The 12,541-nt window shown below is 35.1% G+C and overlaps 1 protein-coding gene across 9 annotated transcripts in view; it reads right to left on the bottom strand.

Moving 5' to 3' along the window:
• Positions 1-3,173: 3,173 nt before the first annotated feature.
• The window catches only part of LOC149176119 (uncharacterized), a 331,808-nt gene continuing 322,440 nt past the window's right edge, over positions 3,174-12,541 (bottom strand). For 4 of the 9 annotated variants that reach the window (XM_089419884.1, XM_089419886.1, XM_089419885.1 and 1 more), the window contains 4 exons: positions 6,912-6,965; positions 6,276-6,469; positions 5,971-6,084; positions 5,375-5,882 (listed from right to left, as the gene is read on the bottom strand). In XM_089419884.1, the coding sequence (XP_089276010.1) occupies positions 5,794-5,882; positions 5,971-6,084; positions 6,276-6,469; positions 6,912-6,965 (451 nt within the window). In that variant the 3' untranslated portion in view covers positions 5,375-5,793. Of the gene's footprint in view, positions 3,829-5,374; positions 6,085-6,229; positions 6,470-6,911; positions 6,966-12,541 lie in introns of those variants that run through there. The other 5 variants (XM_089419878.1, XM_089419880.1, XM_089419883.1 and 2 more) reach the window with 5 other exon arrangements.

The raw sequence follows: 12,541 nt of genomic DNA, 5'->3' as shown, positions 1-12,541 counted from the left end.
AATTACTAGAATTAGTTGAAGAAGGGAAGTTGAGTATTGAACTAGAAAAAGGTATAGATCAAAGTTCTCTCTCTTCATAATAGAACCATTATGGACCACCTAATCAAATGGAAGAGTATGCCTCTAAAAGAAGCAACATGGGAAAATGAACATTTTCTAAAGAAACACCTTTAATTACAAGCTTTGATTCCAAAGTTCTTTTAAGAGGGGAGCTATGATAATGCCCTAATAAGCATTCATTATTAGTTTATTACTTATGGTTAAGTTAGCTTACTAGTAGGTAACATCATGACACTCTATCTCTTGTTTACCATAAAAGAGATTCATTTGGAGAGGCACCATCTCTTTTCTTGTGTATTGGATACATTGTAAAAGGAGGTTTCCCCATCAATTTGGATTGTTATTCATTGACCTTTTATCATTTTCAAGGCCATGGTTCATAACAACAAGAAACCTTGCTACAAAGTGGAAACCATGAAGGTCCAATACATTGAAGAGAACCATTGCATTGCATTTATCAATCAATGAGGTTAATATACTAATGAAGCATCATCACATTGTTTGTTAAATGAAAAACAATTGATGCAATGAGATTGATATACTAATGAAGCATCATCACATTGTTTGCCAAATGAAAAAAAAATCATTGAGGCACAAGACCAAGAACATGACAAATAGTTTCTTTACTCATAAAAAAAATTGTTATAGTATTTTATAGAATATCCCATACTTTGAAACCATTGATGTATGAAAACTCTATGTTCAAAACTAAATTCATGAGAGACTAAAAAAACACCAATGAGATAATTTAGAGGGATAGATCTTTATGACAATATTGTTGAGTATGCAACCTAAATTCTAGTGTGAAATACCTCAACCATAGTACATGCACCATATTTGAGGGTACAATGGTTGAAATTTTTAGTTGAAACACTTTCCCTCTACACTTGGATATTCACAATCCATGAGATTTTGGTGATATATATTTCTAGCGTTTCAAAAGGTATGGTAAAACTTATTGCGTGATGCTCCCCAACGATTAAGATGGTCTCCCAAACCATATATTGAAGATGTACCACTTTATTTTTATAGTATGGCTACAAAATAAACATAGGAAAGTTGTGTAAACGAGGAAATACAACACTTATGAGATGGAGGTAATTTAAGGATTAGGTGTGAGCACAAGCCTGCCAAAATTTATATGAACCATGTTAAATAGATGGTGAGCCTTTTAGACTTCAAAGTGCAAGAGAGGATGCAAATAGAAGCAACATCAATCTATCATTGAATGATGGCCACTCTTAAGGATAAATTACTACGAAGTATGGAATTTGTTAGGTTGCATTATTAAAGAGGTAGCAACAAAAGCAACCTCACTCATCATCAAGGCTTCACATTGCATTATTCAAAGTTAAATTGTACATTAAAAGAATATCTTCCATCTGTTAAAGTTCAAATTTAGACTTCCATTGCACCTTGTACAAAGGGTTAGGAGAGTCGAATACTATCAATGAGAAAAGATGACGAAAGGGCAATGGTAAATTTTGGGGTCACCATTTTAGGTGTGTAACCCTTTAGTTAGGAGGCATGTTGAACCCTATTATTTACTCGTTTTGCTCATCTTTCCATGAGCTTTTATCCAACAAAAGTTTTAGGCCTCATCACACTTGAACCAAAATCCTTGTCTAATTATCAATGCTTGTAATCATTAGAATTTATTAATAAATTACTTTTCATTTGACATCATTAAAGAGGTTTTATGAGAATTTGTGCTAAATGTTCGAAGTTGTATGCTTGAGTAGTATGTGTTAGTATCAAGGTTGTGGTTGAGTTATGGATGTCATCTTACTTGTTATGAAGTCTATATTTGTTGTAGAATAGCTCCTCATTTATTTTATCAATAAACAAAGCAACAAAAACTATAAGCAACGTTAACTTATAATTTCAATAAACAATTAGGCCATGATCCCGACTCCACATTGCATATCACAATTATGAACTTTGTGAAATCTCATAAACCAAGTATAGCCACTTCATAGGTAATAGAGAAAATTTGACCCATTAATGGCTCACCAAATCAAGGAAAACAATCTTGAAATTTTGCCTCCAATAGCACATCTATTCAATCGACCAAGAAAGATATTGGAAATTGGGAAAACCAAAAAAAAAAATCACCTACTAACATAATAGTGAGCAACTGCAACAAAGCTAACAATTGTCTAAGGGAATCAATTTGTTGGAGTTTTGGAATTCCCTAATATATATGATCCCTATCTACAAAATTTTAGTTTTCTCCTTTTGATACAAGTGGATATTGGTGAACACCCACCTATTCCACCTAGACCTCCAATCAGTTTCATCTGTTTCTTTGACTATAGCAACATTTACTATTTTTAGCAATTTTTTGGGTCTTGACCTTCTTGTGTTGTTTTGACCCTCTAAACAGAATTTTTTTGAAGTCCACGGCAAGCCAATAGCCATAGGCAATAGGCAGGGGCTTGTGAAAAATCATGTAGTACTCAGAGAGATCTTTCCAACAAAATATCATACACGCCAAACGGAGATCATATGACCAAGTTACTACCCTGAGAATTTAATTGTCCAACTAACCCCAACGGGGCCCACAAACTATTGTCGTTCCATCTCTTAGAGTTAAGGTTTTGGTTGTTTAAGGTTTTCCCTTGTTCAATAATAAAAAGCCCCCTAAGCCTCGTTGTAACACAGTTCAGATGCATGTTGCTGCCACATCTCTTCTCAGAGATAAGCTACCATCGCTCGAGCTAGTTTATTTCCATTCTGTATGTAAACATATTTCAATGTTTTGATATTAATAAAAAGAAGTTTTATTTCTACTGCATCTTAGTGTTTATGCTTGTATCTATATTCTGTTGTGTTCTTGTATAAGTTTGGATCACCTTTTTTATGTTATGAATTACAGGTCACAGTGTTGTAATGTCCAAAACAATGATGTTGATGAGATAATTACTATCGTAGAGTTGAAAGAGGGATAACAAGGGTTCATCAAACTATTAGAGTAGGAAAGCATTTAAATATATCACCAACGAATGCACCTTTTCTATATGTTTCTGTCATTACATTTACATTCCTTGTGCTTGTTCTATAATTCCTCATCTCAACAACCTATGTTTATGTGTTTAGCAAAGGAACCAGTCTTTAGTTTCAACAATTATCTATTAATTATATTCTTTGTTGGAGTGTTTCCACTAATCTTCCATGACAATGTGGTTCATATACAAATCATTGTACATTGAATGTGTTGTGGAATTACATCTTGTTCTCCATAATATTTAACTTTTATTGTGTATAGCATGGATTCACCACCTTATTGGTCATTTATTTTTAAGCATTGTGATCTGATTTCTCAATTGTAAGGTGATAGTGCGAGTTTGACCCTAAAGAGCCAAGGAGCACTCAAGGACCTAGACAACCCAATCTGTAGAATGCCCGAACTTTTGATAGGTTGAATTAGTGATTATGGTGCATTGCCTTAGTACCCCCAACAGTTAAAGTTGACGGCTTGGAGATTGCACAATGTACCACACCTCGAAAACCTACACCTTGATCAATAGTTTAAATACACAATAGAGAACTCAACAATACATTATTGTTGTAATTCTTTAGGCCACCACTGAACACCTAAAAATTCATATTCTCCACTGCAGCAACACCACAAATCAATTTGAACTCCTTAACTTGAAGAATCAAAGATCTCAAGAGAAAGGCCTTATCAAGCCAAGATTCTACAGAGTTACCTTAGCTTGAAGCCCAACAACTGCTCTAATACCAATTGTTTACCCTGAGAGCAACCTGCAGCAAATGAAGAAAACTTTATAACGCAGATATTAACATAAAGATGCATTTTAAAATAAAAATATTAAAACACATACAACAATAAAACAATTTCTTACGGGGCAAATGATTGTACACGTTATTTCTTTCTTTTATAATAATAATAATAATAATCTAATTGATTGTCCACATTATTTCTTTCTTTTATAATAATAATAATAATAATCTAATTTTAAAGTCATGACCAAGTCACATACCAAATTGGTGCATAAAACCTTCTTGTTTGTGGGACAAGGGACCTGCCTCCGCAGAGCGAATCCACCGCTAAAGTTTACGAAAGTGTACATAATCTACCCCACACTAAATCTAAACTTATAACCTCTTACATGAGGGCACAAATTCTACCATTAGGCCTACTTAAACTAAACTAGTTATACTGTATAAACATAAAAGAAAAAATCCTACCCTTAAAAAAAATATGGATACACTTAGCTGTTTTAATATGGAGATTTCTATCCACATTCTATATACAAATAAAAATTGCTGGTTACACAAACAGGGTCAATGGAAGAACACCAACAAAATCTAGAAAAGGCAGTAGGAGATACGGTAATATCCATGATTCCATACAACCCATTCTGATAGGAGAATTATAACGGACCACTGAAATCCAGCTGATATTACATATAAAAAATCAACTCATTTTCCTATCATAGGTAAAAGCTTGGATCCTTCAAACTTCCCTGAGGGAGAATTATAGTCACAGCATAGCTGCCCAGAATACTTGTTTTTCTTTTTTTTCTAGCTAGGCTGAACCTACCCCGGGCAAGCCCCAATGCAGATTAATGTAATTCACCCATTGAATTAGTGATTTATTCAACGATTTTATCGTTAACCCATTGAATTAGTTATTTATTCCACGATTTTATTGTTAGCAAGTAATGGATTTTAAATAGCGCTGCCAAGGTTAAAGCAAAGCTTTTCTTTTGAATTTTTGTTACGATTACGTGAATACAAAGCCCGATGTACATATTGGCAAAATTGAAGTTGAAAATTGGCATGGTTCAGGCTTAGCTTGGAAAGGTTGGGTACAAATTGGATTGAACCTCGCTGTTAAGAGTATCCCATCTCGGTATTTAGCGATTGAAATCATCATTTCCAAAATCCCCATGTGATACAGTGACAATAAAGCCTAAACATACATTTTACTTAATCATGTAGAAAGTGCTTGCCAGTTAAATTGCAAAACAAATCTCAATGCTACATACATGACTACTGAATAGATGGCTTCAGCAAAAATTCGAAGTTCAATATCTTTGTAGAAGTTGCATTTCTTGGGTACCTCAATTTACCTTCCTGCTTTTTTTGCACTTAAACCTAGAAATTTATCAGTATTCCAATTGCCCTTTAACCTTAACCAAGAGCCGCTGTACTCATTTAGTACAATAATAACAATGCTATCTATGTCCTGTGCCGCTCCCCCTTACTGTATTCGCAAGCATCACTTCACAAAATGAATTTTTGAAGGATAACAATGTTCAATTCGGAATATGCTGTCCAGACGGTGTAGAACTCATTGATATTTTTATTCATTTTAGCTATATTGCTACCATAACATGAAGAGATGCTTTCCTGTTTTCAGCGTTTTTCCTGTTCTCCAAGTGAGTATCATTTAAAGATGATGTGCCATTTGCAGCAGACATCGTATTCATGCATTATCCATCCGCAAGCCGGAACATAATGCCTGATCTAACTGGAAGGCCATTTTTTTAGGAAAAAAATACCGTCTAATATGAACAAACATGTACTCCAAAACCAAAATTTAGGATCAAAATGCCACCGCCTCAAGGCATCTTAAGATTTAATAGAAACATGAAAAGGTTTTCCAATTGTTACAATACAAGCCAATAAGATGCTACCACCATATGCTATACTTCAAAAAGCATAGAGATGGTGTCATCACAGAAAGTTTCCAGTGTGTCCCTAACCACTCAGGGTCTCATAGCTCTCAAGTTTCATGCGACTTGACCGTTTTTTCTTTGCAAATGGAGGAAATAAAGGTCTCCACAAATCTGCAGCGTGATCGGAAAGTATCACTCCTCAGCTAGCACGGGGAATACACGATATAAACAGCAACCACTTAATGGATCTAAGATGTACCTGGCTGCACTGACTGGTTGTAGTTAGACCCCTCATAATAGTCATTCCCAAAAATGGATGAATTCATTCCCAAATTAGAGCTTGAATCAGGCTTCCTCCATGATAGGGGTTTTGCTGAATTAACAAATGTAGAGGTTTAAATAACAGATCTGCTAAACTGCAATAAGATCCTAGAGAACTTTTAACAGCTTGACAAGACAGCATTCAAGAGATATTATAACCGGAATTAAGAAACAACCCCTTGAGATTACTAAATTACCATTAAAATTCTCTACGTAAGAGAGAATGCCAACTATCTTGCACACCTTGTGTAGTTTTCTGATTTCGTTCAACATCGGAGATAGCTTTCATTTTCTTCGTTGGACCCACATCAGCCCCAGATGTAGCACTAGCTGAGCGCTTTCTCACATAGCCTTCATGAAGTGGCTTAGGAATTTGATAGGAGAACTGTGAAAGATTTACTCCTGCCTCTAAATATTCTGGATTTTCTATCAGAAACCTGCATACAGAGTAGCATGAATCAAATAATATACACAGCAGTAAGGGGCATGAATTATAAATATTTAGAACAAATCAAATGCGAATTTTTAATGGAGCCCCTTGTTATTTTTGCACTCTGCCCCATGACTAAGTGCTTGAATGGTTAGTTATGCATTATAAAAAGCTGGAAACTGATCAGACCATCATTTTGATGAGATCATTGTAAATTTGTATGCAAATGCAATATGGGGCCTGATTTAAAAAAAGGAAAGAACGAACTTATGCCATACAAGGAAGATCGTAGAGATGCTTATCACAATTTCCACTATGTGTCAGTAATAATTTGAATACCTGAACTACAATGATGTTTGAACAAATCCACAAGATGAAAGTAGCCTGAGAAGAGTAAATGCCAACAAAAACTTATTAACACTAAGAAATTAACTTCAATATATTATTACCTTTCAACCTCTACCATTGAACGTAACTTCTTCCCTGATGGAGTAACATAGTACCTGCAAGTTTTATCCCGTTAGAAACTGCAAATTCTCTATTTTCACCAAATACATGACAGACTGCAATCTTTGCCTAGGCTTTATACAATGAAAACGCTTACCTTGCTAACAAATAAAACTAGCCAAACATAAAACTTGACGATAGGTTAGTAGCTTGTAAAAACAATGTACTGAATCATCCTATCAGCCACATAAAACCACTGATACAGATACATTTCTCAAGGTTCAACAAAAGTGCACGTGTATAGTTGACAAGTGCCTTCTGAATTCGAAGGAAAACCACAAGGAACTAATTTCAAACCAGTTAATGGCCACTAAATATCCCATAATATCATACAAATTCGTTATGAGAGAGACTATCCAAACAAACAAAATAAATGGCATCATGCATATCTACAATTAAATAACAGCATCTGGTTGGATCAATCTCAAATAGAAGATAAGCTAATAAGAACTCCAGACAGCCAAGTCCAAATGCCATACAATATTCATGGCAAAGCAAGGAATAAAATGGTTCACTCTACAAGCTACATTAATTTTTGGTTGAAAAACAGCCAAACCAGATTTTTGGCTTGAAATTCTCCAAAGCAAGTCTGAAAGACTGAATGAATAAGGGTCGTTCCAGATTCAAACCAGCTTCCTGCTCCAGTCTCGTGGGTTCTAATGACAAGGGGAACAATGTGACAGGACTCACTGAGTTTGACAAGCACTCAGCAAGTCAATTTAGCACAGCTTAAAAATAAATGCAATTGACATGACTTGACAAAAACATGGTCATTTCAGTAAATACTAACCAAAATCTTGACAGGTTTTTTTGTTTCTCATACCACCCCTGGATCCCAGACTGGCTTGGAGAGAACAAATTGAACAAATTTGTCCATGAACAAGTTACGAATGCTATAGCCTGTTTTTGGTTTTATTCTGAACTACATTTCAATGCTTCTGGAACCCTGTATTGGCAAGCCATGACTGATGATATTGCCGTTATTAGCATAGTTTCAAAACCCTTCATCTGAAGCTATGATGCTGTTTGAGTCTGTTCATGATTTAAGCAAAAGTCCTTGCAAAGAATCTTGCATCTCTGGAAAGAAAATTGGTTGCACTAATCTGTCTGATGGGTCAACCAACACAATAAAGATAGCATTTACAAAATTCCTTGTCTCTTGCCAAAGGTGCAAAGTACATTAAATCTGTTGATGGTTTCAGCTATATAAAGTGTCCATATGCTTTGTGATCTTGAAGGTCAGTGGTTATGGAGATGGAAGAAAAATGTTATATCAATTATGATAATGCAATAAACAGTGTCTACTTGTAAGGGTTGATGGAGATAAGATCATTATATTGATCTCCACCAATGACCTAAAATAGTTCAATGGGACTATAAAGGGAAATAATCCATCATAGTGATGTGAGAATGCCAAGGCTAGTCCTACATGACAATTAAAATATAGAAGAATCTGAAATAGGCATAAAGGGAATCGACATAGTAAGAGTTATTCTTTTATTAAAAGGAAAGAACTATATAAAGGGTCAAACATCAAAACGACTAGGTTATATACACATTTTATATATGTCAAAAATAAGGTGATTCAACCTTGTATTATTATAGGTATACAAAATATACGTATATAATTAAAATGTATAATTACATACTAAGCCTTCAGGCATTATTTGATTTTTTTAAAGGGTGTCAATCAATTAAATCATAAAAGCATGTATCATTTTTTTGTGCAGCCACGTAATCTCAAGGTTCCATCAAGAGTTTGTGCAACCATGGCACCAATAAATAAATATCAAAGTTTGATGGTTAACATAAACAGAGCATTATTTGGGTCGAGGAAATTGAAAGGTATTGAGTTGCGTCCACCCAAAATAAAGAATGAATTTCAATAGCCTCAAAATATTTAAGAGGCCCTGAACATGAGTGGTTTATGTGGTTCTCTAGGAATACCAAAGGAATGACATTAAACTAGTCAACATTTATTATTGACTTTTTTGAAAGATTTGCAGATATAAAAAAAAATCACAAATGATCTAATTGAAATTCTCAAAAAGTTGCTTGCGTCAATACAAAGCTTCCACACAAACTTCGAAGTTGTAAGGACATAAAAAATGACATTGATATCTTGATACACACCTAAATTCATTAATGAAGTTTTGATTCCTTCTCAAAATGATGACAATTCCCAAGGAATGGAATTCCCAAGAAATGGAGGAGATATCTCCGAGGACCAAAGCTACAACACTATTAAAGTTTGAGAATGCAAATTTTGACAGTGTCATTGTTCTATGTGATGTTTCTAGATATGACTATGTAAAGATTACATTTCAAGTGGATCCTCCACTCATATTCAAGGAAGAATAACTAAAATAGCTGAAATAGTAGGACTACTGCTTAACATTAGATGCATATATGCTCTCCATCATAAATATGCATCCTGATGTTATGCAGTATCCTTAACATTCTCAGTGGTTTTGGTTGCTCTACCCTGAATATCAGTGAAGGGTAAATATATATGCTCTAATGTTAAGCAGTAAACTTATCATTCTCAACAATTTTGGTTCTTCTCCCTTGAAGATAAGTAGACGGTCTCACTCGAAACATATGGATTACTTGAATCTTTAAGTAAAGTTATCCAGAAACATTGCATAAAATATTAAAGCAAAACGAACACATTTGAGGAAAAACCAGCAAGCATAGAGAAAGCTCTAATCACTCAATTATCCCCATTATAAATCTTGAAAAAAATGTCTTATGGATCTCCACAGTAATATACCCTTGATCACCCTTCAGGTGTGTACAAATATCTAAATTAAATACATTAGTTGATTTGTCCATTGTAAAATCTCTTGAATGACAACCATTTAATTTGTAGATTCAATCAAGTCTATAGATGTCTCTTTGCCCACAACTTACACTTTCAGTTTTCAGAACATCCCTCTCTTTGTTTTGATATCTTAGCTTGTACAAGCAAGGTGTCATTATTGCTTTTTAAAGCAAAAAACATTTCTTGTCTTTTCTTAATAAACAATTGTCAATATCTTTCATAGTAATTTTTGAATTCTCGTTTTATCTTCACCTTGTTTAATTATGTTAATCTTTTGATAAATTGCAATTTCCCATTTTAAGCAGTCAACTTTATTTTCAGACAAATTTTATTACTGCCATCAAATGACCAAGTAATAGGTCAAACGGGCAAGCCCCAAGGGATAGTTCAGTTGGTTCAATCCTTTCTGCTAAGGTGTACATCCCAGCTAGGTTGCTAGATCCATTCCCAAAAAGTCCTATGAGGGACAAGGATCCAATGCAATCACTTAAAAGAGATTACATGAGTTGGTTACATATTGTTATAGTCACCTATTCTTTATGAAATGACCTATTGCACAATATAAAAACACACGGGAATGCAAAAATTGAAAAGAATTTTAAGTCTCAAACTCCCAGTGTCCCTTACTTGGTATATCTTTTGATTTTAGACTGTATTTTCTGCTAAAACAAACAACTGACATTTGGTATCAACAATAAAGGTTTCACCATCAAGTTCTCATAGAGATTGTGTATCCAAGAGGACCCCATGTTATTCAAATGTAAAAGTTAAGTCAATCACCAGTTGCTTATGCTTCCACATTTGTTGTGAAAGATTGTAAAAAAAATACAATAGTAACCAACAATACATGCAAGCATGCTGCAATTAGTTTGTAGCTCTTATGCTTGTAAAAGCAATTGATTAGAAGCATTTCTTGGTGATGTTTCAAGGTATGTATTACATGAGGTCTGATACAATGTATACATAAACAGGAGATAGAGGCATTGTTGACAGTCCCATTTCATGTTATGGGTACGAATTCCTACTAGCCAATAACAAGTACATCAAAGGCACCAAATTAAGGTACAAACAAATGCCACAATTTTTACTATTTCAAAATATGGGTTTATTGAGATACGACATTATCAAAATATGGCATTATAGTGTTAAATGAACTCACCAGCAAGTAATCAACATTATGTTTTCTACAATGAAATTCTCATTATAGGTTTGAACTATTATTATTTCCTTCTATTCCGGATGTGTCTATTGTGGTTGTCGCATGACCTGTCCCATCAAAAGTGGGCAACCCTTTATTTTCTCCTCATTTAAAAGTCAGCCAGTTCACAGCCCCATGATGGTCAGCACATAACACTATGCCAGAACTCTCCACCTATTGCTCCGACTAGATCTTTATCTCATCTTGCATTTCTGCTTTAAGGAGGGTGGGTCATCCCTTGACAGGTACTCTAACCGTTGTTGCAATCATGTGCATCCATTTAATGTTATGGGAACATTAATATGGATCATGGGGTAAACTGGATGATTAACCGATCTTGATTGTATTCTTGTTCTCGCACTTCACTTGGGAGCTTAGTCATTGATTCTAGTCAATCGGGACCTCCTCTAAAGCGTTAGGGGTTAAGAAGGACACTATTGGGTAGGAACCAATTGATATAGCGTGTCCAAGGTAATCCACACTTGCATCTTTTCATCTCTCTTAGTTATCCATCTCAATTCTTTGGGTTGGTGGTCAATGGTCATTGGGATTGACCCTTCTTCCACATCCTTCTTTCAGGGCCCAAAAATTGTTGAAGAATGGGCAGTTATGTATAAGTAGGATTCGTCTAGACTTGATAACAATTTATGAAGCACTTTTCCAATATATCTTTGTTAACTTGATCTTCTTCTTCTTAATATTAGTGTGTGTGTTTCCTTCATCAAACTGCTACCAAAACACAAGAAACAAGAACACAAGATGTTGGCTCTCTGCCAGGGCAAAACCTCTCTCTCTTAGAGAGGAAAACCCTTTCGTAAATTTCTCTTATTGAAGCTTCTATTGATTAATGTGAAACCCTAGACCCTTGACAAGAAGATCCTCCAAGCACAAGCCAAGCCCTTACACGATCACTTCCTCTTGCAACACTTCGTCTTCCCTCCTTCGGCACTTCGTCTTCCTCCTTCCAACACTTTGTTCTTCTTCTTTTGGCAACTGTAGAAACCCTAGATGGTATGCCCTAGAGTGATCCTTGTCCTTTTTCTTCCTTTGCTTGAGATGGAGCCTTTCTAATTTAAGAAGATGAACTTGTCGCCTCACAACTCGGCCTTCTTTTCTTCACGAAGATTGCAGACTTAGAGCAACAGTAATACAACCCTAATTCTTTGCATGTGTGAGGGGATGCCTTCACAAAAACTATGTAAAATTCCTTCTTCTTCCTTTGCTTGTGTAGCCTTCTTTCTCGCTTGAATGAGAGGCTTTATATGCATTCTTTTCTAGCCCAAACACTTCTCCTTTATGACTACAATAGGAGAGCTTGATATGACAACAAAATAACCTTCTTTCCTTCACACGTTTGACTACAATTAGCCCTAGAACAGTTCCCAAAAACTCGCTTTACTTCCTTCCTTCTTCGCTGCACTTGGAGACCTCTTTCCTTGACTTCTTCGTACCTTTTACTCATCCTCTTTCTCGCTGATTTCAGAGATGATATGATAATACTTTGGGGGGGTCAAATGGCTCCTTATATAGGAGTTTGTCTCCTTTCAGGC

The sequence above is a fragment of the Pinus tabuliformis genome, chromosome 4_1, assembly GCF_031772625.1.
Source record: "Pinus tabuliformis cultivar Carrire ecotype Pingquan chromosome 4_1, CPIR1, whole genome shotgun sequence".
Taxonomy (NCBI): Eukaryota; Viridiplantae; Streptophyta; class Pinopsida; order Pinales; family Pinaceae; genus Pinus; species Pinus tabuliformis.
The sequence above is the reverse complement of the archived record's forward strand: the minus strand, read 5'-3'. Positions and strand labels throughout refer to the sequence as shown.